The 26,961-nt window shown below is 37.4% G+C and overlaps 1 protein-coding gene and 1 pseudogene across 1 annotated transcript in view; both read right to left on the bottom strand.

Moving 5' to 3' along the window:
- Window positions 1-5,500: 5,500 nt before the first annotated feature.
- On the bottom strand, window positions 5,501-8,209 carry LOC101724627 (heat shock cognate 71 kDa protein-like; annotated as a pseudogene).
- Window positions 8,210-13,025: 4,816 nt separating this feature from the next.
- Bub1 (BUB1 mitotic checkpoint serine/threonine kinase) overlaps window positions 13,026-26,961 on the bottom strand; it is a 51,269-nt gene continuing 37,333 nt past the window's right edge. The window contains exons 19-25 of the mRNA XM_004844329.3: window positions 25,975-26,118; window positions 18,775-18,890; window positions 18,291-18,452; window positions 17,965-18,122; window positions 17,697-17,871; window positions 16,479-16,585; window positions 13,026-14,823 (exon numbers count right to left, since the gene is read on the bottom strand). Of these exons, the coding sequence (XP_004844386.2) occupies window positions 14,628-14,823; window positions 16,479-16,585; window positions 17,697-17,871; window positions 17,965-18,122; window positions 18,291-18,452; window positions 18,775-18,890; window positions 25,975-26,118 (1,058 nt within the window). The 3' untranslated portion in view covers window positions 13,026-14,627. The remainder of the gene's footprint in view (window positions 14,824-16,478; window positions 16,586-17,696; window positions 17,872-17,964; window positions 18,123-18,290; window positions 18,453-18,774; window positions 18,891-25,974; window positions 26,119-26,961) is intronic.

Raw genomic sequence — 26,961 nt, 5'->3', positions numbered from 1 at the left:
TACACTGCAAACTCATTTATTTGACTCCTCTCTTAATTCAAATGCATGGGAGTGTCAGGGATAAAACAAATTTAAGGTCGAAGGGCCACCCCTGGTATTGATTCCCGGAAAGATGGTGGTAGTGTCTGCCCAAGCATGTGGACAATGTGGGCTCTGCCCATGCAAAACGTTCTAGGAGCCTCCAAAGTCTATCTCCTTCCCATTTAGTCTGCTGTCTCCAACCAAGCCCCATTGAGTCCCAGGCTTCCATGGAATGTGCTTTCTCATTAGAGAGAGGCAGCTGTCTACTGTGAAAGTTGCCTTATGAGACAGGTGTGGAAGTGATGGGCAGTTTTGAGAATTCAACTGTCCAGAGCACTTCCTTGCCAAAGGAGGTCTGAGGGAATGGGCCACAGGATCAGGGAGCTTTGAAGGGGAGAGGGAATGAGGAAGGAGAATGCTGTAGTCATCAGGAAAATTTGCTAGCTTGGGTAGATCTGGTCCTGTCTTTGCAATCAGTGGGTTAGTCCTCAAAGGTCAAGTAATAGCACTACATATAATTTATATACACATTTACCAACAGGTGTCAAGGATCATTTTCCACATTTGGAAGATGTAAGGATAAATATTCTTCAGAGAACAGGAAACATTCAACAGAGAGAGAGAGAGAGAGAGAGAGAGAGAGAGAGAGAGAGAGAGGAGAGAGAAATGTCCAACCAACAGGAAAAGACCAACAAAAAACGATGAACCACCTACAAGAAAAGAAGTATTGTTAGGTAAAATCTGAGGTAGTAAATAGGGCTTAAAAAATCCTTGGTTCTCATAAAATATTCACTATAGCTTTACCCTGTGTTTTGTATAACACAGGCCTTTGTATCAATGCTGTGTGGATATTAATACATTCAAACCTCAGAGTCTAGTGACAGATGTAAAATTATGATCCCCATGTTACTGCTGAGGAGAAAGAGCACAAAGAGGTTACTGGACATGCAAGTTCAATAAGTGACATAGACATAAAGGGCAATGCAGACTCCAAAGCCCTTACACACAGTGCTTCCTGCCTCTGTCCATACTCGATGGGATTTATTCACACCAAGAGAACCAACAATGGCTGGAGGTGTTGTTCAGTGTAGACCACTTGCGTAGCATGCACAAGGCCCTAGGTCCTATCTGCAGTACCACACAAGAAGAGTGTCAATAAGCAGACAACTCCCATTCAATTGTCTTGCCCGGTAGGTTTGTTCTATTGGGCCTCATGGAGAAAAAGACCTTCACTGTCTTTTTCTAGGATATTGTTTAGAGTTGTTTGGAGTGCTGGTTTGGTATTCATGAAGTTTCTCAGGTGTTCTTTGTCGTGGAAGTATCTTATTTCCCCATCAATCCTGAAAGATAGTTTTGTAGGATACATCAGCCTAGGTTGGAGGTTGTTTTCTTTTAGGGCGTTAAATGCCTAACTCCAGGCTCTCCTTGACTTGAGGGTTTGTGTTGAAAAGCCTGCTGTAATTCTGATGGGCTTTCCTTTGTATGTGATTTGTTTCTTTTCTCTAACTGCTTATAGTATTTTGTTCTTCTGTTGGGTTTCCGGGATCTTGATTATTATATGTCTAGGTGTAGATTTTTTTTTTATCATGGCTAGTTGGAATCCTATATGCCTCACTTATCATCTGTATGTCAAATTCTTTTGCTCTGTTTGGGAAGTTTTCTGTCATTAATTCTGTGAAGAGTGTTTTTTTATGTCATTTATACTTTCTCCTGGATTCCTATCAGTCTTATATTATTCTTCTTTGGGTCATCTAGGAGCTGCTGGATCAATTTCTCCCTTTACTATTTTTAAGAGATCTCTCTTTTCATGGTCAGTGACTGCAATCCTGTCTTCTGTATCTGAAATTCTGTCTTCACATTGGCTCATTCTGCTGCAAATGCTTTCAGTAGAGTTTTTAATCTCCTGGATATTTGTTTGAATCTGTTTCATGGATTCCATTTCTTTCCTATGTTGAGCATTCATGATTTCCATTTCTTTCCTATGCTGGGCATTTATGGCTTCCATCATGGTCCTGAACTCATCTATTTTTTTTTATCTGTTTCTGTTCTAGAGTCTCTAATCATGTCTTTCATTCTGCTCATCATCTCTGTAGTTATCTGGGAAATGATTTCTGTTTTGAATTTTTCTAGAGCCTCATTCGTCTGTTTTGTTACTTCCTGTGCCATCAGTGCAGGGTGCCCAAGTGATTGATTATCAGACTTTTTCACCTTGTTTCCCCCAGAATTTGCCTTTGGTAAGCTGGAAGTCTGGGTTGGCACCTTGCTTAGGTGTCTTTTCATTTCTATTTTTGTTGTTTGTACTGTTTTTGGTTTAATTCCTGGGTTGATATTTCAATATTGCTTATTGTAAGTTTCTTTGTTTCTTGTATTTAGAGCCCTTACAGAACGATTGCTTCTCAGAGATGTCTTCAAGATATAGTTGGCATTTAGGTTTTGAGTCTCTAAGGACTCTGAGGCTGTCTCATTTTCATTATACCAGGAAGGACAACTGATTAGATCAATCACAACACCTTAGCCCAAGTGATACAGTCAGCAGCAACAATAGCATCAAGTACATCTTAGAAAATGACAATTGGTGGTAGTTATTAATCTATCATCTTTGGCCATATGAATTAAATCAAAATTGAGGACCAGCCCAAAATATGTTTATGGTGAATAAACTCTTCAATATAGCAACTTTACCCTTTGGGATGGGGGCTTAGAAGGAGTTGGGGAGGGAGGGATAGGTAGGTACAAGGATAGAGAAAGGTTTGAGGCCAGAGGACACAGGATCACGCAAACTCTAGGGAACTGTTGAAGACAAGAGGAAAAGACAAAACGAAAGAAAGACAAGAGCAGAACAACCTAACAGCAATAGGGAAGCTAGAAACTGTTCACTTTCCTTTAAAACTAATGACAATCGAGAGAAGGAAAAAGAGAGAAGAAAAAAGAAAAAAGAAATCTGAATTAGGACAGTTACATGAACAAAAAGGGAGATGAAGAACAAGATGGGAGAGAGTGAGAGAGGGAAAGAAAAGAAAAAAAAGAAGAAAAAATTAAAAAAAATTTGAAAAGAGAAAAAAATAAAAATAAGAGAAAAAAACTTTGAAAATAAAAAATAAAAATAAAGGGCTTCCTTCAGGGTATGTCTCTGCTGTCACAATAGACAATGCGGGCAGCAGTGTGCAGATCTAAGTCAATTAGTCTCAGCAAGCTAGCAGCAGTTCCTTGAGATTCAGGCTGATTATGGCTGCAAGGCCCAAATTGAGCTCCCTCATGTCCTGCTGGGTTGAACTCTGCAAGGTTCTACTGCAGGTTTCAGCTGCCCTTCCCCTGAAGATAGTCCAGGTTCTGATGGGAGGTGGTTATCCCTCCAACTTACCAACTATGGTGGTCTGGTGTGCCTTTATTGCGGAGATTTTCTTCACTTTTCCAGTGGCCTTCAATTTTCATCAAGGAGCCTCACAGATGCCCTCTTTCTTTCTTTCTTTTTTTTTTTTTTTTGGTACCGGAGATCGAACTCAAGTCCTTGCACTTGTGCAGCAGGTGGCAAAACCGCTGAGCTAAATCCCTGGCCCTAGAGATGCCCTCTTTCTGTTGTTCATTTCTGCTCTATCTTCTGGAGCTCAGAACAATGTCCTTTATGACCCCCTGCAGCTCTGCAGTGTGGATCCAATTACTGGCTCGGCACAGCCGCAAGGTCAGGGTGGGGGTGGGGTGCTGCTGGTGCCCGCACAGCTCACCTCCTCAGAGCTGGGCGGCAGGGGGCAGGGGGGGCACTCTGCTCCTGGGCGCTCAGGGGTGTGCAACCTGTACTCACTGTTTTGCAGCACTAAAACTGGAACCATTAGGTGTCTGAATAGAGGGGTAGTTAATTATGGTATATTCATGTACAAGAACAGTATATATTGGATCAATAGATGCAAATATGGACAAGAAAACTATAGAATAGTATTACAGATCATATTTGTTTGTAAAAAGAAATATTAGATACTATCAATAGATACTTAACATAATTAAAAATGTCTATTTCAAGACAGTATTATGAAGCATAATAGATAAACATTGGAAAAGCTTCCACTAAAGCAGAAGACAAGGATGTCAAATTTAATCCTCTTCCCAAGGTACTAAGTCAATGACAAGAGAAAATTCACAAGCAAAAAATTGAAATGATGTACAATAAGCATTATTTTCATGATGGTGTTTATTTGGTAACTTCAAAAGAATCAAATGAAATTTTTTTACAGTAGTCAATAGGCTTTATATATTCAAATTTCCATCTAGAAAAAAATAGGTGGAAAAACATATCTGACTTAAAATAGTAACCAAAAGAATTTAGTCCTAAGTATTCAAATCACTACTAGTGTAAAAACAAAACACCAGAGGATTGTTTTCTTTCAATTGAGTATGGGATCTTAAGACAGAAAGTCAAAAGTCACTCAGGCTTTATGGAAGTACAAATCAAAATTTAAAAATAATTATTCATGGGCCGGGGATTTAGCTCAGTGGTTTTGCAACCTGCTGTGCAAGCACAAGGACTCGAGTTTGATCCCCGGTACCAAAAAAAAAAAATTATTCATAGCAATAGAAATCATCACTAGGCAAGAGACAAATGACAAATTGGGACAAGTACCTGTGACTCATAGAAGGACTCCTAAAAAACTAAAGAAAAAGAACAATCCAAATGAAAAACAGACAAAGAATGCAGTTCACTGAAAAAGAATAGATACCTAGCTATGAAAAATATGGATATATTTGGCCTACTTCATAAGAGAAATTCAAATTAAGACCATAAGAAGATAGCATTTTCACTTTCCAAACTAGCAGAGGTCAAAGAGTGATCTGTGCTGTCAGTAAAGGTAGGGAATAAGGATTTTTATGGATACTAGTGCAGTTCTTTTGGGGGCTAGTTGCAGATACTGAGTGAAAATTTTAAATGTACTCCCCTTTGACCTGCAATTTCCCTTGTAGGAATTTATACTGCAGACATATCATAATCAAATACTGCATAGCCATCAAAAAGTATGAGGCTATTACATTCTCCACCACACATTAAGTGAAATAAAGCAGAGTTATGATAGTTGTGTAAGAAATACAGTATATAGAAATCTACATAGAACCAGTTTTGGAATCAGAAAAAAATGGGTGTGGTTGCCTCTGGAAGGAGGAACATGGTGGCTGAAGATAAAGGCAGAAGGAAACAATTCACCCCTAGATTGTGTGTCACCTCAGACTTATTTTCATCATAGCACTGTGGAAAGAAAGAGGAAAGGGATGGAGGAATGCCAGTTGAGGCAATACAGCTCTTCTAGCTCTTAAGAGTTAGTAAGGCTAAGTTGGCTGCTAGAGTTTTACAGCTGATTAATGATCTATACAGCTTGTAAGAAAGTATCATTTTTAAGATCTGAGATTTTCCATTGAATGGAAAAAACTTTTTTATGGTGCCAATTTTAAATACGTTTATTGAAGACATTGGATTTCTACTTATAATACAGTGCTTATAAAGTGCAATGTTATCTTTTCCCTGTGCACATGTTCCATGTTCAAGTATTAAGAACGCCCAGTACTTTACTGTAGCAGTTAAACTTTAACTGCCACAGAATTTGCTACAAATTTAGGTCCTTCAGTGTTTTATTGTGTGGAACAATGCTAAATCTATACTTAGGACTGGCTTAATCAACCTCTTCAATGGTAGGCCTTGAGGAAGCACCAGCAGAAGGAGGAGCTCCCCTACCAGGGAAGCCCTCAGGCATTCCTCCAGGCACGCCGCCTGCACTCTGGTACAGCTTGGTAATGATGGGATTGCAGACTTTCTCCAGCTCCTTCTGAATTTGAACAATTCTTCCTTCTCTGCAGTCTGATTCTTTATCCAGCCAGTTGATGATTTCATTACACTTATCAAGAATCTTCTGTTTATCTTCATCATTGATCTTGCCCTGAAGTTTCTTATCTTCAATAGTTGCTTTCATATTGAAAGCATAGGACTCCAGTGAATTCTTGGAGGACACCTTATCCCTCTGCTCCTCATCTTCAGCTTTGTACTTCTCTGCTTCCTGGACCATACGCTCTATGACCTCCTTGCTCAAATGGCCCTTGTCATTAGTGATAGTAATCTTGTTCTCTTTCCCTGTACTCTTGTCAGCAGTAGAGGCATTGAGGATGCCATTGGCATCAATATCAAAGGTGACCTCAATCTGAGGAACACCATGGGGTGCAGGAGATATGCCTGTGCATTCGAACTTGCCAAGCAGGTTATCCTTAGTCATGGTGTGGGACCAAAATGACTCCATTTTGGAGCCGTCTCCTTTGTTCTCTCAAATTTGTGCTTAAACTAGGAATTCACCACTTGAAATTCCTGAGTTTATTACCCAACCACCTGTGTACCCGGGGAAAGAGCGTTCCAGGCACACTATCTATAAGATAAGCAGTTAATGAGCTAACTATCCACACAAGATAGATGCGGCCATTAGTTGGTGGGTCTGCTAACGATCAGTATGTGACAATCGGCTGTTAATCTTTGCCCCTTTCTCCCTTACAAAAACCAATACGTAATCCCCTTCGACCCCCAAAGCCTAGCCAACCAAAACCCTACACTTCATATGTATTAAGTATTAACCAATCACCTGGCTACTAATAACCAAAGCTTGTTGTATTCTCAATAAAAACCCTGCTAGTTTGGGACTCAGGGCTCTCAATCTCGATCCGCTGTGTCGGTGACAATTGAGAGTCCCTGCTTAAGCTTGAATAAACAACCCTCGTGTGCTTACATCGGAAACGGCCTCCTGGTGGTCTTTGGGACTTCACAATCTGGGCACAACAATGGCACGCTCACCTTCATATACCTGAATAAGCACACTGGGCTGGTTGTCAGAGTAGTGAAGGTCTGTGTCTGCTTGGTAGGAATGGAATGGTAGTATTGCGTTTGATGAGGACTGTCATGACTCCATCAGCAGTTTCAATACCAAGGGAAAGAGGAGTGACATCCAACAGCAGCAAATCTTGAACATCTTCAGACTTGTCTCCAGACAGAATGGCTGCCTGAACAGCAGGGTTGATGCTCTTATTCAATTCTTTTCCATTGAAGAAATCTTGTAGAAGCTTCTGGATCTTAGGGATACAGGCAGAACCACCCACCAGGACATGTCATGGATTTGTGACTTGTCCAGTTTGGCATCTCGAAGAGCCTTCTCTACAGGGTTCAGAGTGCCACAGAACAGGTCAGCATTCATCTCTTCAAATCGAGCACAAGTAATGGAGGTATAGAAGTCGATTCCTTCATAGAGGGAATCAATCTCAGTACTGGCTTGGGTGCTGGAAGAGAGCTTGTTCATATGCAAATGGAGACGTTGGACAGCTCTCTTGTTCTCACTGATGTCTTTCTTATGCTTGCGCTTGAACTCAGCAATAAAATGGTTGACCATTCGGTTGTCAAAATCTTCTCCACCTAAGTGGGTGTCTCCAGCTGTAGATTTCCCCTCAAAGATTCCATCTTCAATAGTGAGGACACATCAAAAGTGCCACCTCCTAAATAAAAAGTCAGCACATTTCAGCTCCAACCTTTTTCTCTAAGCCATAAGCAATAGCAGCAGCTGTTGGCTCATTGATAATTCTAAGTACATTAAGACCAGCATCTTTGGTTGCTTGACACAGAGAATCATTAAAGTAAGCTGGCACAGTAACCACAGTGTTGGTAACAGTCTTTCCAAGATAAGCTTCAGCAATTTCCTTCATCTTTGTCAGCACCATAGAAGATACATCTTCTGGATAGAAGCTCTTTGTTTCTCCTTTGTATTCGACCTGAACCTTGGGTCTGCCTGCATCATTCACCACCATGAAGGGCCAATGCTTCATATCAGACTGGACTACAGCATCATCAAATCTTCATCCAATCAGATGCTTGGCATCAAAAACTGTTGGTGGGGTTTATTGCAACTTGATTTTTTGCAGCATCTCCAATCAGTCTTTCAGTGTCGGTGAAAGCAACATAACTTGGGATGGTTCGGTTTCCCAGATCATTGGTGATTATCTCCACCTTCCCATGCTGGAAGGCACCCATACAGGAGTAGGTGGTGCCAAGATCAATGCCAACTCTAGGTCCCTTCGACATGGTTGCTTGAGTGTAGGCCCAGTTCTACTGGCGAAGAAATCATACAAAAGCCTCGAAAGCTGCCAGTGCATTCAATGAGTGAATGACACTTTCAAGAAATAGGTTTAGGATGGTGTCTTTTGTAGAATGCAATGAAGAATAGGTGTGATAAAGGACAGGCAAGCTGCATTCATAAAAACTTTAAGTCCCCTCAATATATTTGAGAATCTTTTTTTTATAAAGATAAACAAAACTTCAGAGGTGGAAAAGCTGTCTTGCCCCTTTTTAGTCAGTGTTTCAAAAGTGATTTCTACAGAACATTCATGTCTAACTTATTTCCATGAATGCTTGATCCCAAGAGCAGACACAGGACCTCTCTGCTTTGTATATTTTGTTGGTTTATAACAACTAAGATACATGGATATTTTTTGCCAATTTAATTGCTATTAGTACGTGTTTGCAGTACATAATGATTACAGACATCATGAGGCATTGGCATGTGTACATAACATATCTTAATTTTTTTACATCTTTTCCCCCTCCCTTCTCTTCTGGGTGCATTTTCCCCCTAACCTCCTCCCTCCTGTTCTTCCCCCCCTCCCCGTTATCTATCTTTTTTGCTCCTTATTCATATTTTGGAGGAAACATATGATATTTAAGCTTGTGTGTATGATTTATTTCATTTAACATTATGGTCTCAAAGTGCATTTATTTTCCTACAAATGACTCATTTATTCTTCTTTATGGCAGAGTAGTACTCCATTGTGTATAAATGCAATATTTTCATCATTCATTCATCTGTTGTTGGACATACACTTCCAAGATTAAGCTATGTGATTTGTGCTGGTTAAACATGGGAATACATATATCACTGTAATATGATGTCTTTAACTTTTTTTGGAAGATACCTGGGAGGGGAATAGCTGAGTCAAATGGTTTCAATTGGTCTTGTTTTAATTTTTTGAGAAATCTCCATACTAATTTCCATAATGGTTGTACTAGTTTATAATCCCACCAACAATGAAGAATTCCTTTTTTCCTGCAGCCTGCCAGCATTTATTGTTGTTTGATTTACTGATGATAGTCATTCTTTCTGGAGTAAGATGGAATCTCAGTTATTTTAAATTGCATTTATAGAATGAGCTGAGATGTTCAATACTTTTTCATTTATTGGCCATTTGCATTTCTTCTTCTTAGAAGTATCTGTTCATTTCAGTTGCCCATTTTTTGGACTGGCTTTTAATTTTTTGGGGGGGGCAGTCTAATTTTTTAAAGTTCTTTGTACCTTAGATCAGTGATAGTATGAACCTTTTAGAACTTTCAATGATACAAACAGCCTGCTGTGGCACATGTGCCATAGGTTCACCACCACTGGCCTAGATATTAGTTCTCTGTCCAAGAAATAGCTGGCAAATTTTTTTTTCCTTTTGTAGGTTGTTTCTCAGAAGTTTTAATTTGATATGATCTCATTTATTGATTCTTGGTGTTATCTCTTGTGCAACTGGGATTCTGTTTAGGAAGTCCTTGCCTACACCTATGTCTTCAAGAGTTTTACCCATTTTATCTTTCAGCAGATTATTTCTGCTTTAATATTTAGATGTTTGATCCATTTTGATTTTATTTTAGTACATTTTAGTGAGAGATAATAGGTCTAGATTCAATCTTCTGCAAGTGGATAGCCAGTTTTCCTAGCACCATGTGTTAAAAAGGCTATCTTTCTTCCATGGTAAGTTTTTTGCCCCTTTGTCAAAGATCAGGTAGCTTAATGTGTTTGGAATTTTTTCTGCATCCTCTCTTCTGTCCCACTGATCCATGTGTCTTGTTTTTTCCCCCCGAGTATCATGTTTTTTTAAAAAAATCACTCTGGTCTTATAGTATAACTTGAAGTCTAGAGTTGTGATTCCTCTTAGCTTGCTCTTGTTGCACAGGATTAATTTTGCTATTCTAGGTCTCTTCTGGTTCCATATAAGTTTCAGGTTGTTTTCTCTAGTTTTGTGAGGAATACTATTGGTATTTGACTGACATTATATTAAATCTGTATATCATTTTTGGAATTATGGCCGTGTTGACTATATTAGTTCTGCCTATCCATGATCGGGGGTATCTTTCCATTTTCTGATGTCCTCTTTGATCTCTTTTTTTTTTTTTGATACTGGGGATTGAACTCAGGTCCTTGCGCTTGTGAGGCAGGTGGCGGAACCACTGAGCTAAATCCCCGACCCTCTTTGATCTCTTTTTTCAAGGTACTATAGTTTTCATTGTAGAGGTCTTTCATTTCTTTTGTTAGGTTAATTACTAGGTATTTAATTTTTTTTAATGGTATTCCCTAATCTCTTTCTTGAATTTATTAGTAGTGTACAAGAACACTATTGATTTTTGTGTGTTTTATATCCTGCTATGCTACAGAATTTGGTTATTAATTCTAGGAGTCTTTTGGTGAAATTTTTTGGGTCTTCTATGTAGAGGATTATGTCATCTGCAAAAATTGATAATATGACTTCTTCCTTTCCTATACATATCTTCCCTTTCTTTCCTTTCTTTCTTCCCTTTCTTTCTTTCCTTCCTTCTGTCCTTCCTTTCTTTTTCTTTCCCCTCCTTCTCTCCCTCCCTCCCTCCCTCCCTTCTCTTGCCTGATTGCCTGTTTCAAAAATTATTGAACAGGAGTGGTAAGAGGGGATATTGTTGTCTTGTTCCTGATTTTAGAGGGAAAGCTTTCAGCTTTTCTACATTATAATGTTGGCTGTTGTTATATTATAAATAGCTTTTATCAGATTGAGATAAGGTCCTTCTATATTTTCTTTAGGGTATTTAAAAAATCATGAATAGATGTTGAATTTTATCAAAGGGTTTTTCTTTGTTGATTGAGATGATCATGTGATTTTTGTTCTTGATTTTGTTTAGGTGATATATTGCATTTACTGACTTGTATATATTGAACCATTCCTGCATCTGTGGGATGAATCCTACATGGTCATGATTTATAATTTTTTTTTTTTTTTATGATTTGTTGCATCCTGTTTGCCATTATCTTGTTGAGGATTTTTGTATCAATGTTCATTAAAGAGATTGACCTGTAGTTATCTTTTTGGTTGGATTCTTTTCTGGTTTTGGAATCTGGGTAATGCTAGCTTCAAGGATTGACTTTGGGGATACTCCTTTTTTTATTTCATTAATGAGTTTGAGGAGTATCAGCATTAGAGCTCTATAGTTCTTGTGGAATTCAGGAGTGAAATTATCAGGACCTCAGCTTTTCTTAGTTGGTAGTTTTAAAAATTATTACTTCCTCAATCTCATCACTTGATATTGGATTACTCAGGGTTTTTATGTCTCCTTGGTTTAGCTTTGGTGTCTAGAAACCTACCCATTTCTTCTGAATTCTCCATTTTATTATAGTACAGGTTCTCAGATTACTAATTATCTTTTCGTTTTCAGCAGAGTCTATTGTGATTTCGTCTTTTTCATTTCTTATTGCATTGATTTGATTCTTTCCCTTTTATTGCTAAGATTGGCTGGGGGGTTGTCTATTTTGTTTACCCTCTCAACGAACCAGCTCTTTGATTCATTGATTCTTTTAGTCTCAATTTCAGTAATTTCCACTCTGATCTTTATAATTTCCTTCCTTGTACTAACTTTGGATTTGGATTGTTCCTGTTTTTCTAGAACTTTAAGACACATGATTACGATATATATTTGGGGTTACTGTTTTCTGATGTGTGTATTCACAGCTATAAACTTCCCTGAGAGGACAGCTTTCATTGTATTCTATAGCTCCTAGTATGTTATACCAGCATTATTGTTTATAGGAACTAATTTGTTCTTTGATTTCTTCTGTGGTCAAGTGATTATTCAAGAGAATACTGTTTAATTTCCATGTGTTTGCATAATTCCTGTGGTATCTTTTCCCATTGATTTCTAGTTTCATGGCACTATGATCAGATAGTATTCATGGTATGATTTAGTCTTTTGCATATACTTAAGCATTCTTTATGGACTAGCATGTGTTCTATTTTGGAGAAAGTCTCATGAAGTGCTGAGAATGTGTGTCCTATTGTTGAGAGGAACACTCTGTAAATATCTATTAAGTCCATTTTTTCGAAGGTTGGTTCAACTCTGATACTTTGATTTTTAGTTGATCTATTTGTGACAGTGGGGTATTGAGTTCTCCCATTATAATTGTGCTGGTGTTTATGATTTTTTATGGCAGTAGCATTCGTTTCATGAAGTTGGGCATACCAGTTTTGGTGCATATATATTTATAATTATCTCTTCTTGTTACATTGCTCCCTTAACCAATATGTAGTGACATCACTTCTTTGCCTCTTCTGATCAGTTTTGCCTTGAAATCCACTTTGTCTGAATTAGGATAGCTACTCCTGCTTTTTTTGGGTTCCCATTGCATCAAATTATTGTTTTCCATCCTTTGGTTTTTAATCTTGTATTTCTTTCTGGATTTTTTCTTGTATACTGCATATCATTGAATTTTGTTTCTTTTTATTAGTGTCTTCTGTAAGCTCCCTGATTACTTTTTTCATTACCTCTATTATCTTTTTATATTTTCTGTGAGTCTACTGAACACTTTTAATTTCCTCTGTTATCCTAATGAATACTTTGGCTGTGTGGCTTTCGCTTACCTCCCCCCAAATGCCCCATGTACCAACTTTGGGGGAGTTGTAAGTATTGGGAGGCATTTTGTTGTAGAAACACATCTTCTCATGTTTCTACTGGTTTTTTGTGTGTGTGTGCTTAGGTATGTGGTCACTTATAGTGGACTTTGCTAATAGCATGGAGATCTTTAGTCTGCTTTTCCGTGATGTACTGAGGGCATGGCTAATTATTGTCCTATGCTGGTATCCAAAGATCTGATCACTTTTGTTAATATGGAGGGGGGGATGAAGTATAACTGGCCCGGCACCCAGTTCTCCAGGAATGGACTACAGAATTATCAATGTCACATGTATTGGAATACATAGAACACTTATTACAACTATGAGGCCCTGACAATATCAAGTAAATCAGCAAAAGTAATATCATCCAAGACAAATTGGATATTGACATAAGAACCAATAATAAATGACAGTAATCTTAGAAAACTAAAAAAAGAGAAATTTACAATTATAGTATAAACCCTAAGACAAACCAAATACTGACATAAAGCAAATATCTACTAAATGCAATAACAATACCTCTACTAGTGATAGGAAAGAATTTAATAGTAGGAACATAGAGTTACCTAACTATATAAAGTTAATGAAGCTTAATGGTTACACTACTAAAGATATAGGGGGTTGGGAATGAGAGAATGCAAAAAGAAAAATTTGAAAAATTAAAATGGGAGATGAGAAGGAAGAAAGAAAAGTGAGACAAAGGATCCTACTACCAGTATAGAGAAGGATAAGTATAGAGGTAGAAAAGGTAACAGAAAAATAAAAAAATCAATGAGAAATAAAAGATAAAAGAAAAAAAGAAATGACATGAAGAATGAGAAATAGAAAAGAAAAAAGGAGGAAAAGAAAGAAAAAAAAGTCCAAAACCAGAGGAAAAAATTTTTTTTTTGGTCTGTATTTTTGAATTCATGGTTTCCTTCTAGTATTTGCAGTCTTAAGAGTCTAGAAAGTCTTAATTTTCTCTGCATAGCCTTATGGCTGTGGGCTTGTAAGGTGCACCCCCTATTGAGGCTACTCTGTTTACTTGAGGCTGTAGCAATGTCCAGGCTGAGACGTCTTTGCTCATGTTAGTAGACAGAAGAGGCAATTAGATCTCATATCTGTGCTGGATGTTGGCAGCAGGACAATGACATAAGTACTTAATGCTGCAGGCACTTTCAGATTCAGCTGTTTCTGATTGCAACTCAAGCTGGATCTGGCTTCTCACTGTGGGGCGTGGGGCCTGAGTCCCTGTCTGTGGCTGTCTCCAGTGGCTCTCACCCAGTTACTGTGGGAGAATAACACTGGGAACCCTGAAGTGGAAGTTGTTTTTCAGTTCTTCTGAGTCTAAGACTTAAATAATCAATTCCTTCCTGAACTGTTTGATTGAGCAGTCTCATGATGTGCCTGCCATATGAAAGGAGACGTCTTGGATCAAAAGCCCATTATGGTTTTTACAGTTCACAAGTGTCATTGGTTCTGATGCTGTTTCTCCCTTGATCTCCCCACCCCAGGCACTTATCTTGCTTCTGGGGAGCCTGGGTCCCCTCCTGTGAGCTGCAAGAGGAGGGGAGAGTCCAAGTTGTTTCTTTCTTTTTTCTGCATTATAGACTGTTTTTCCAAATTCTGTGTAGCTTCTAATTTTTCCTGTCAGTTCCTTCCCTATTCCCAGTGAGCTGCTTCTCTTTTTTTCTTCCACAGTTATTTTCCAGTGTTTAGATCTCAGGCTGAATTTTGTTACCGATCATCACTCCAACATTTTCTTTCTCTCTACATGGATTTTTTTTAAAGTTTACTTTTAATATACATTAAAATAAACAATAAACGTAGCAAAAAAAATCAAGGTTCCAAGAGAGATTAGTATTTACAAAATGGTTTCTGGAGAGTGCATCTACAATTTATTTTCTTAAACGCTTATATTCCAAGAGTAGTACAATTAGCCTGTTACGCAGGGTTTTAATCTTGTTTGCATACTGTTCCTGAAACAGTTTTTTCAGCTTTTGCCTTAACAAATCCAAAGATGGAAGATGATGACAATCTGGTATATTCAACATGAGGTGAAAAAATTCATTCCACATATCCAGATGTGGAAGCCTGAAAAGACAAAGCATTAATAATGGATCAAATGCAGCCTTCAATGTGCAGCAACTCTGCTCCTGCATCTAACTTTCCCATGTTTAATAAAGCAACTGTCACCCAAACCCAAATTTGCACATAAGAATGGCAGAAGTGTATATAGCATAAATAAGAGAAATTAATGGTCTAATAAGATGTTGTTTTAAACACACCTTCTTCCAAAAATATCATGTGTTTTTTAGCAGTAGCTCTTTGATTGAAAAACTTTCAAATTTTTTGTTTTTTAAGAAAATTTATCTAAGCTGGGTATGGTAGTGTATGTCTGTAATCCCAGCTACTCGGGAGGGCAAGGCAGGAGGATCATGAGTTTAAGACCAATCTGGGCAATATAGTGAGACCTTGCCTCAAAAAGAAAAAAGGAAATGAAATCTATCTGGTTTTGGTTCACTATCTAAAATGTGATAATCTGGTCACATGGTTCTAAGGAGCCTAACTGCACATGGCCAAGACCAGCAGACAGGCTGTACTACCCAGAAAAGAGCACAGATTTAAGAGTTCTGGCAGTACAGAGGTTTAAATTAAATGCAAAAACTGTAGAGCATGGAGAAAAGACACAACACACTGCAGTTGTACTCCAGGTAGAAACTGAGTCCCTATACTGAAGCCTTCGAGGGCTGGGCTTCAGGCTTTTCTCTATACTGGTGGCCAGAGATGAGAGCTTTCTGAATAACAATATGGTCCTTCAATTATGAGCAAGAGAAAAAATGAAGAACTTGCTAAATTTGATGATTCATTGTGCAGAATAAAGCATAGTTAACAAGTTTTTCTCCAGGTATGGAACCTAATTTTATTTATGTATATTGTCCCATGAGATTTTATAAAATTACTGCCAACTCTTTCCTTTTTCTATTTTGGAAGGGCCTGGGGAGAGTGAGAGGAATCCCAGTTTAAATATTTTCAAGAAAGTATAAGCATATACAAAATTCCATTAGGTTGTACACATAAGATTTTTGTGTTTGTTTTTATAACTCAAAAAGTTAAGAGAGGTATAAGGAATATAAGGAACATGCATGTACTAAATAAAACACTACTAGCAATGTGTCTATACAACATTATGCCGGGAGAGCTAGCCATATCCATTTTAAAGATGAGAAAATAATCTCAGAGAAATGAAAGTCACAAAAATCTGGGACTTAAAACCCTGACCTGCAACAGGAAGCTGTCCTATACTACTCTGATTTGTAAAATACCTTCACCTACATTATTTCCTTTAGTTCTTGTAAGAATCATCTCAGGAAAGTAGAATTGGTGCAATTCCCATTTACATGACAAGAAAACAAATAAGCAAACAAAACCCTGAGGCGCAGTGACATCAGAAGAGGTAACTCTAAAAGGCCAGGAGAAAAATTATTGAGTGTATAGGATGCCAACCACCCAGCCAAGAGCTTACAGTGTTTCTAGGAGGCTATCAGATGTACCCTGTTCACAAATAGGGAAACACAAGTGATGATGCCATGTGACCTGCTCATTGCCCAGATCCAGGACTGTGCTGTCACCACACCACCCAAGGCACAGGTTTCTGTGGGTGGCAGAGATCCTTTATGCACCAGATGGAACCTTCCGTTCTACTGTATTTATTCTCTTTTTACTGTGGCATTAATGCTAACACCCACCTTCTAAAAATGCCATCAGGCTTCCAGACTCCTCCTTCATTTTTCACTTTCATGTAAGTGCCAAAAAGCATGCAGTACACAGTTGCAGCAACACCAAAGTAATCAACCTATTGAGAAAGCATGGGTATATATGATTTAAACAGTAAGTTACATATAAGCATATTAAGATGTACCAAAATAAGTAATCACAGATTTACTTTTAAAGAATGCTGGAAGCCCACTGATATACCCCACTGAATAGTCTATCCAGGCTCTGCCTGAGGCTTCCATGGGCAGCAGAACAGCACTGTTCCTGAGGTAGCCCCTGGGAAATCCCTGGTCTTAAACTAGTGTCCTTCTCCAGTTCTTTGTTCTGCTTCACAGGGGCAAATACACTTGAATCCCTCAGCTTGAGAGGCCTCCCAACTCCCTCTCTCAGGACTCTGGGGTTTGTTCTCTGACTGCACTCCAAGGCCTCTCTGGCTTTGCAAAACATTCCTAACTCCAGCATGGTCCAAATCTACAGGACAGCAGACTCTACCTCTGCTTTTCCTACCTGCCACTCCAAGAGGTGCTAGACTAGCAACCAGCTGCCTAAGGGCATAGCAGGCCGCAACAGCATACTAAAAATAAGACTCACTGGTTGTTATTCCAAGTTCAACTTCATATTTATGCAAATCAGAATTATCTTTACTTGTCATCTAATATTCTAATCTGTTGAAAACCTCCCTTTAGACTAATCACACCTTTTGGATCAGGCACTGCATCCAGAGGAAATCTAACTATGAACCAAATTTACTTCCTTGTCTGCAACAGCAGCAGAGTCCCAGCAGGCACTGGCTCAGTTAGTTTCCTGGAGTCAGCACATGGCTTCCCTGTTAACTCTGGCCACAGAGGGGAGGAACCAAGCTAATCTGCTTTCATTTCCATAAACCAAGCTGGGTCCTTACAGCATTACTTCCTTTTCAAAGGGTCCACAAACCATTAATTTTCCTAGAGTGAAACTCATAGAATAGATCTGCTTCCTCTCTGATAGCAGAATCTATAACTGAGTAACAAAAAAGAAAAACTCTTCAGAAGTAGAATTTCATCTTCCTCTTCAGCCTTAAGTTCCATCCCTCCTTCAACTGCTGCTCAAGAGACCAGTTGAAACTGACTAGCTTCTGAAATTCATTTTGAAAATCTGGTTATGTGCAAGAAAAGGAAAATGTTTTTAATTCTCTTGCTTTAGTTCCATACCTGGTAGTTCCATGGTTTATTACTGAGCATTTCAATACACTGAAAACCAGACGTTTCGCACCTTGCTGTAAATGTAGTTCCTTTTGGAAAAAGTTTCATATCTATACTCTGACCTAGGTCAATCAGTGCCAAGCCAGCAGCTAAATCTTCATCTTCATCATCCTGCTCCAAAAATCTAAAACACAAACAAGGGCCAGGATACATGAATACAGATAAAAAGTTGCTAGGCAAAAGTTAAGGAAAGAACAATTAAAAGTACCACACTTGCCTATTTCCCAGTATGAAATTGTCGGGCTTAATGTCTCCATGAATGATTTCACAGCTGTGGACTTGTTCAATCATGTAGAGCATTCTGATAGCGAAAGCAATGACGAGAGCTTGAGGCATCACTTTTTCAGGGGTATTTTTATAGAGGTTAATGGCATTCTAGAAATAATGCAAATAGTATCCTGAGTTGGTTGTGAAGAAGTGATGAAATTTCAAGTCAAGGGCTTTGCCCCTGTCTACCATCCTGTCTACCATAAGATCTGTGCAAAGATGCAAACCAAAAATGGACTTAAATACATGTTTATATTATTAAAATGAAACACTTACTAATAATGTTCCATAGCTGTAGAGATCGCCTACTAAAATGCTTCCATTCTGAAATAAATGGGCAGAATAGAATTTGATAAACATGTGTCGCACAGTTGGCTTTAATCTCTCCATCAGCTGGGTCCCAATGTAGAATTCCCAGGGGCTGGCAGGCTTCTGGACCTGCAAATCAAATTAGGTATGTGATATTCAAAGCCAGTCTCACATTGTGGAAAACAGTAACAAGAAAGCAACCTCCATCTCAATAAAAGACAGAGTAGAAAGCAATGTCGAACTATGAACTGTTCTGAGGGGGTTTGCTGCAAGATAATTTTATTGGCAAGGCAAATATGAACCCTCATAATATAGATTTTATTTCTTAATTGCTGACTATAGATCTCAAAGAAAACATCACTGCCTTAAAAACAGAAAAGAAAGGAAGGTGACAAATCCAAGTTGTAAAATTTATTTCTATATTGTACAAAAAGCTACTGAAATTATGTACCTTTAAAACACACTTCTGTTTATTTTTGTTATCATTCACATCTCCATGGGTAGCTTCATAGACTTGAGCGAAGGCACCTGTTCCAAGAAGGTGATTGACGTAGACTAGCAAAGAACCTTGGAAGACAGAGGTGACAAAATGACAAAAAGGCTCAAAACATTAAGGACTTATTCAAAAGGAAGAATTCTAAGAACTTTCTTGGTGTTTGAATTGCTTTAATAAATAGAAATGGATGTAGTCCCTTGGGAATATTTTTCCAGATGCAGGTGAAAGTGAAGCAAATACCTGCTACAAAAGATCCTCCTTAGAAAATTTTCTGTAATAGGGAAAAGTAGCTCTGATGGCCCAGGCTATTTAGGAGGCCACTCATCTCCTCCTCAGCAAGGTTCTCACATTTTTCTTCTTTTAATCATTTTTTATTAAATTGTACTTTTAGCTTTATACACTTTCAACATACATTTCAAAAATACGGATTTTTTTATTTTTATTTTTTCCCCATTAAGTTTATTGGTACATTTTAGGTATACAATACAGTTACATTCATCATTGGGATCTTGTACCTTTACATGATGTATCTTGGTTCTTATTTTTTCCCCATTCCCCTACCTTCCCTTCATGTCCTCCACCCTTCCCTATTTGCAAAGACTTTGTTTCCATTTTTTTCTTTTCTCGTATTTTTTCTTTTCCCCTCTTTCCTTTCCACTACCCCTCCCACTTCCCCTACTCCTTTAGATCTTTTCTTCCTATTACACAATATCAATTATACATTTTTAAAATTACAATATCAAGATCTAGAACACACCACAGATTTTACAGAATTTAAAAGGATATAGAAAGCATATTACAAAAATTTTTTTTGAAATAAATTTGACAACTTCTAAGAAGTACCTTGGAAGACAAATTAAACTAACTCTGGAGGAAATATAAAATGTGAATAGCACCTATTAAAGAAAGTATATTCTAGCTTGAAAACCTACTTATATGTCAACCACAGGGTCATATATGTTTTAACTGATGCATTATATCAAACAATTAAAGCAGAAAAAAGGAACACTTCTCCCCTCATTTTAGGAAATCAACATTGTGCTGATCCTAAAACTGGATAAAGATAATAGAAGAAAAAACTATGAACATAGATACAAACTTGTTTAACAAAACAAACTCTTAGACGTCAGATCTGGCAGTATGTAGAAAGCAGTTTTATTATACGGATGGCAGTGTTGGTTCAGCATTGGAAGATCCACCCCCAAAAGTCATCATTTTAATAGAGTAAAGGAAAAAGCCATATGATCCTGTCAGTAGTTGCAGAAAAGGTATTGGACTAAATTCTACAGCTGTTCATGGTAAAAGCTATCAGGAGACTAGAAGTAGAACAGAACCTTCTCAACAGATCAAAGACATGTACTCCATACTTCCAGCAAAAACGCCTTATATGAATGGAGAAGATACAATGCTTTCTCCTTAAGGTGGGGAACAAGGGCAGATATGCCTACTCTTCATCTGTCCATTAAACTTTGAAACATAGGCCCAAACCAAAATAGTCTGGCAATAAAATGACATAATTAGCATAGGATTGGCAAGGTAAGAGTAAAATCTTTATATGTAGATGAAATGGTCATCAACAGAGAAAATACTAAGAAATCTCTAGGACGATCTAGAACTTATATTTGAAGTTAGCAGCATTAGAAAACACAAGGTATATATAAAATTCAGGTCTATGTATACTTGCTATAAATGAAGAATTGGACATTGAAATATTTTTTGTTTTTGTTTTTTTTTTTGGTACCGGGGATTGAACTCGGGTCCTTGTGCTTACGCAGCAGGCAGCGAAACCACTGAGCTAAATCCCCGGTCCTGGACATTGAAATTTAAAAGTTATGTAGGAGTACAAAGGACCTAGAAAAATTAAAAAAAAAAAAAGTGTTGGAAGACATTTAGTACCTAATTTTAAGACTTCCTCTAAAGCTACAGTAATCAAGGCAGTGTTGGTGTAAGGAAAGACATATAGGTCATTAGAATAAAACAGATTCTAGAAAAAGAACCATACATATATGGTCCACTGAGTTTTGAAAGATCATTTAACATTAACATTTTATAGAATATAAACTCAATTCAAGAGCAGAGGAAAAGATAGTGTTTTCAGCAAATGGCACTAGAACACCTGGTATCCATATATTAAAAAATTAACCTCAACCCTTTATTTCCGCACATAAAAATAACTTGAAAGGATCTATGAACCTAAATATGAAAGACTAAAACTATAAAACTTTAAGAAGAAATTATAAGGGAAAATGTTTATGAATTTAGGATAGGCAAGAATTTCCTAGGATATAAAAAATATGATGTATAAAAAAAAATTGATGAGATTCCATCAAAATTTAGAACTTTAAATGACATCATTAAGAAAATGAAAAGTAATCCTTAAACAGACCATATTTACAATGCATATAACCTATGAACAGAATATATAAAGAACTCTTAGAGCTCATTAATAGACAACCTAATTAAAAAGTAGACACAAGAAGATGATAAATAGCCAGTACAGCACAAGGAAACGTGTGCAACACTAGAATCAGAAAAATACTAATCAGTATAATAACAAGGTTGAATTATACTCTCATTAGGGAGATGAAGTTAAAAGTTTTAAAAGAACAAATGTCAGCTGAGGTGTGAACCAGTTAGAACTTTCTAATACTGCTAATGTGAATGTAAGATGATAAAACCATTTTGGAAAAAAACATAGAAATTTCTTGTATTACTGTTAAGAACCAACAGTCCTGTTCTTAAGTTTTTACTTGAGAGGAATGAAAACACATGTTCACAATAGATTTGTATATGTAAGTTGACTATCCCTTATCTGAAATTCTTGGGTGTTTCAGATTTTTGTTTGAAATCCACTTGATCTGCAAAGAGGATAGCTACTCCTGTTTTTTTTTTTTTTTTTTTCGAGTTCCTGTCACAGGGAGTATTGTTTTCCACCCTTTAACTTTCAGACTATGAGTTTCTTTTTGAATTAAATGTGTTTCTTGTATGCAGCATATTGTTGGATTTTGCTTCTTGACCCATTCTGCCAGTCTATTTCTTTTGATTGGTGAACTGAGGCCATTAACATTGATGGTTATAACTCATACATATTGACTTATCATTGTCATGACTTTTTCTGTCTGTTGGATTCTCCCCCTTTGCATTTAATTTCTTGTTGCGCCTGATGGATTCATTCTGCTGTGTTTCCTGGGGTTGTGATCCTTGTTGTCTTTTCCTAGGATTTTGTCTAAAATTTTTTAGAGTGCTAGTTTGGTTTTCATGAAATCCCTAAGGTGCTCTTTTTCATGAAAGTATCTTATTTCTCCATCAATTTTGAAAGATAGTTTTGCAAGGTACGTCAATCTGGGTTGGATGCTGTTTTCTTTCGGTGCTTTAAATATATCACTCCAAGCTCTTCTTGCCTTGATGGTTTGCATTGAGAAGTCTGCTGTGATTCTGATGGGCTTTCCTTTGTATGTGATTTGTTTCTTTTCTCTAACTGCTTGTAGAATTTTGTTCTTCTGTTGGGTTTCTGGAATCTTAACTATTATATGCCGAAGTGTAGATTTTTTTTTTTTATCACAGCTACTTGGGAGTCCTATATGCCTCACTTTTCTGTATGTCAAGTTCTTTTCCCCTGCTTGGGAAGTTTTCTGTCATTACTTCTGGGAACAGTTTTTCTATGTCATCTGCACTCTCTCCTGTTTCTTCATTGACTCCAGTCAGTCTTATATTACTCTTCTTTGCATCGTCTAGCAGCTGCTGAACTGATTTCTTGTGGTCCCTTACAATTGTAAGGAAATTTTTCTTTTCCTGGTTACTAATTGCAATCTTATCTTCTATATCTGAAATTCTGTCCTCACAATGGTTCATTCTGCTGCATAGACTTTCAAAGGAGTTTTTAATCTCCTGGAAATCTGTATCTGTTTTATGGATTCAATTTGATTCCTATGTTGGGATTCCATCATGTTCTTCAGCTGCTCTATTTTTTATCTGTGTCCTCTCTATATTTATTAATCATGTCTTGCACTATGGGCACAATCTCTGTTGTTATCTGAGAAATTATTTCTGATTTCATTTTTTCCAGATCCTCATTTGTTGCCAGTTCAGGGAGTCCACCGGGTTGAGTATCACAGTGTTCCATCTTGTTTCCCTTTGGGGTTGTTTTAGGTGATGTGGAAGTCTGTTTTTTTTTTTTTTTTTTTTGGTACCGGGCATCGAACTCCAGTCCTTGCGCTTGGGCAGCAGGTGGCGAAACCACTGAGCTAAATCCCCAGCCCTGGAAGTCTGGTTTTGAAACTTGTTTACTGTGTCTTCTCATTTCAACACGGGAGGGGGGTGCTTTTGGCGCACCTGCGCGGCTCACCTCCTCTGTGCTAGCGGGGGTGGGGGGTAGGGGGTACGGCAGTCTGGAAGTCTCCTCTTGTGCCGGATTTTTTAAATATTAGTAAATAATTTATTTGAGCTGTCTACTAGCATATGATTGTCTAAAAATTCCTAGTTAATGTTAACCCCCTTAGACTTGTAAATACCAGGAGGCAAGGTAGTAGATCTTGTTGTTCATCATGCCTTTTTCTATAATCTTGTCCAAGTATCTGGGATGGACAAGTGGCTTTCAAAAGATGCTTATCAGATAATTCATGGAAGCTGGCCAGTTCAGTGCTCAGCAGATTCCGTGTGTCCCAATGTTAATTATCTTCTTTAGGATTTGGAAAGGGATTGTCTTTGAAAATTTCTTTTCATCCTCTTCTTTCTCTGGAGTGAAAACAAAGGATAGAAGAAAGGATGGGTTCTTCATCCCCAACTCAGCTGAGGTGATCACTCACCCCTCTGAGGCAGGAAGGCAGGAATCGGCTCAAGGTTCTCACATTTTAAAAGGAGTAATATGTGTGCTGCCTGTTTAGCACAACTGCTGAGATATTGGGAAGAACATATGGAAATCCTTGGAAAATGTATGTTTTACAACAAAGTAAAAAGAGCAAAACATCACTGTATCAATATTTATAGTAATTTAAAATGTTTATCAACTTATTTCAGAATAATTTTTGATTTATACAAAAGTTACAAAAAACTAGAGGTTCTGCATATTCTGTACCTAGTTTCTCTTATTGTGAATTCTTTTATAACCATGGTATGTTTGTCACAAATAGAGAACCATAGAGCTATGTTACTTTTAAATAAAATTCACACTTTATTCAGATTTCACTATTTTTCCCCATTATATTTAGTCATTCTGTCTCTTTAGCTTCTCCTGGGCTGTAATAGTTTCTTAGGCTTTTCTTGTTTTTAATGACCTTGATAGATTCAAAATTTGATCAGATATGTTATAAAATGTTCCTCAAATTGGGTTCATTTTATGTTTTTCTCTAGGTTTATTGGTTGTGGGGAGAAAGACCATAGTGGTGAAGTTGTAACAGATTCTTAAATTCAAAAAACTTAAAAAGAACTCATATATTCAGAATCATATGTTTAATAGTTTTTAGTCTGGCATGTAAGAAACTTGGAAGTCATCACTCTTTCCTCAATAAGAAAAAAGCCGACAACTAATAATCAACTCTTCTTACATTCATTAGAAAACTGAGGTCACAGGCAAAATGCTGCCCCCACAAATGGGGAGAAAGATAGGAGGGTACAATCACAGCTTGCCAGAGCAGAGACCACTACTGACGATAGTAATGAAGGCATTACTGTGGGAAGGCCTGTACATCTCAGACTATTTAAGAAGTCTCCAGAGAAAACCAAAGACAACAGGGGAAACTAAACACCTTAACCCCTTGGCAGACAAGCATAAAGTTTCCACTAAGGCCTATTTATCTTAGTTCCTTTTATCCAGTACATCAGGTCTGGGTAGAAGCAAACAAGGTAACCTTTAGTAAGTGAATGGATACACAAACTATATGGTACATCCATATAATGGAATATTCAGTGATTAAAAAGAGTTATCAAGTTACAAAAAGACATAGAGGAACCTTTTATGCATGTTGCTAAGTGCAAGTCTGATAGGTTACAAAATGGTATGATTCTAACTGTATGATATTCTGGAAAAGATAAAACCAAAGACAATGAAAGGATCAATGGTTGCCAGGAATTGTGGTAGTGGTGGTGGGGAGGTGGGGATGAATTGGTGAAGAACAGGGTATTTTGAAGGCAGTGAAACTACTCTGTATGGTATGACAATGATAGATACATGTCACACATCTGTTTGCCATATAAACTCCATAGAATATACAGTACCCCATAGTACACTGTGAACTTTAACAATAATGTGTCAATACTGGCTCATCTGTTACAATAAAGAATACATTCATGCAGGATGTTTATAGTGGAATCTGTGTGTATTTCGGGGGGGGGGTTGTAGGTATATGGGAACTTTATACTTTCCTCTCAATTTTTCTTTCAGTCTAAAGCTGCTCTAAAAAAATAAAGCCTATTAAATTAAAAATAAAAAAGTATATTGTGAAAACTCACTTCCATCATTATTTACATCCATCCAGTTTCCCATTCCCACTAATTTAATCACTTTAGCTGAGTATTTTTCAAGAGTTCTCCAGAAATACTATCAAATAGAATATATATTATCATTTTTCTTCTTACAAAACAAAAAATTACTGGGCTGGGGATTTAGTTCAGTGGTTCTGCCACCTGCCTCACAAGTGCAAGGTCCTGAGTTCAATCCCTGGTACCAAAAAAAACCCCCCAAAACAAAAAATTACCATGTGATAATTTTCTGCCCTTTTCATTTAATAGTATGTCTTGGAGATCATTCCCTATCACTATAGAATAAGTTACCTTATTCTAATACCAATGCCTATATTTCACTATAAATTCTTGAAAGTGAATGGCTAGGTCTAAGAGTTTATGCCATTTTAATTTTGATAGATGTTACTAAATTGCCCTCTACAAGTTGAATGCATTAGAGTCCCAACAGCAATCACAATCTTACAATCATGGATTAACAAAATTTCTAAACTTAATTCTGCAGCTATACATTTTTTTTTTGGTACTAGGGATTGAACTTGGGACCTTGCGCTTGCGAGGCAGGCGATGGAACCACTGAGCTAAATCCCTGGCCCTGCACTTTTGAAGAGGAGGAGGAGACTCTCACACACAGGAGTTAACATCAACTTTCCATACACAAACAAGAATTTAAAGTTATATTACCCATATAATTCTTACCTAACTGAAATTCAGTCTTGGACTTGATGGCTGGAAGTTTACATTGCCACTCAAAAGTATTTGGGTAGGAACTCACTGGTTTAGAAAGCCCAGATAAAAGTTTGAGAATCAATTCCTCATCCCATGGGTTTTCAATAACAAAGTCTTAAAGGAATAAGAGCAAAAAAGAAAAATAAATTCAATGATTTTACCTGGGAAATTTTAGATAAAGCAAGTGGAGACATTCATTAAATAAGATTTATCCTTTATAGAGTGTTGATTCAAATAATAAAGGACTATTTTCAAAAGTCAAAATTGGTAGCTCTGCAGTCAATTATTTGCCATTTTAAAACTACAAGTTTAGATAAATATTCTGTGGTGACAAAAGAATCAAAGCCTCACTTCATTCACTTGGAACTGCTAGATCCTGCTTTAACACAATAATGGCTGCATGTCTTAATGGCACAATTGGATGTTACCGACTTCTACTGTGCTCAGACAGGCACATATTCCTCAATTGCTTTTCCACTTATCTTGACAAAACATTATATTACCTATGTGGAAATCTCATGTATGAGATTACTTTGGGAAACAATTGGAAGACAAAGGTTTCTCTCCAATTTAGAGTTTTATAAAAATTCCATTAGTGGCAGTTATGAAAGACTAACCTAACATGGTTATCATGTATTTAACTGCTGAGCATGTGCAGAACACTGTTCTGAGTATTTCACATTTATTAACTTATTTGGTTCTTACAATGAGCATCTAAGGTAGGTACTAGCATAACCTTTACAGAAAAGGAAAGAGAAACACAGAAAATTGAAATAATCTTGGTCAAAACCACATGACTGCTTAAGGTGGGGCAGCTAGGATTCGAACCTAGCCTTATGACCTAGCCAGTATATCTCCAGAGTCTGTGCTCTCAACCAATATGCATTACTATGTACTAAGGGGCAGGGAAGTGTCTCTTTAACCTTGGGCCTTAATTGACTTTTCTTTAAAATGGGG

This window comes from Heterocephalus glaber, unplaced genomic scaffold, assembly GCF_053883595.1.
Source record: "Heterocephalus glaber isolate CG9 unplaced genomic scaffold, H.glaber_assembly_v1.0 deba00000470, whole genome shotgun sequence".
In the NCBI taxonomy this organism is placed as follows: domain Eukaryota; kingdom Metazoa; phylum Chordata; class Mammalia; order Rodentia; family Bathyergidae; genus Heterocephalus; species Heterocephalus glaber.
The sequence above is the reverse complement of the archived record's forward strand: the minus strand, read 5'-3'. Positions and strand labels throughout refer to the sequence as shown.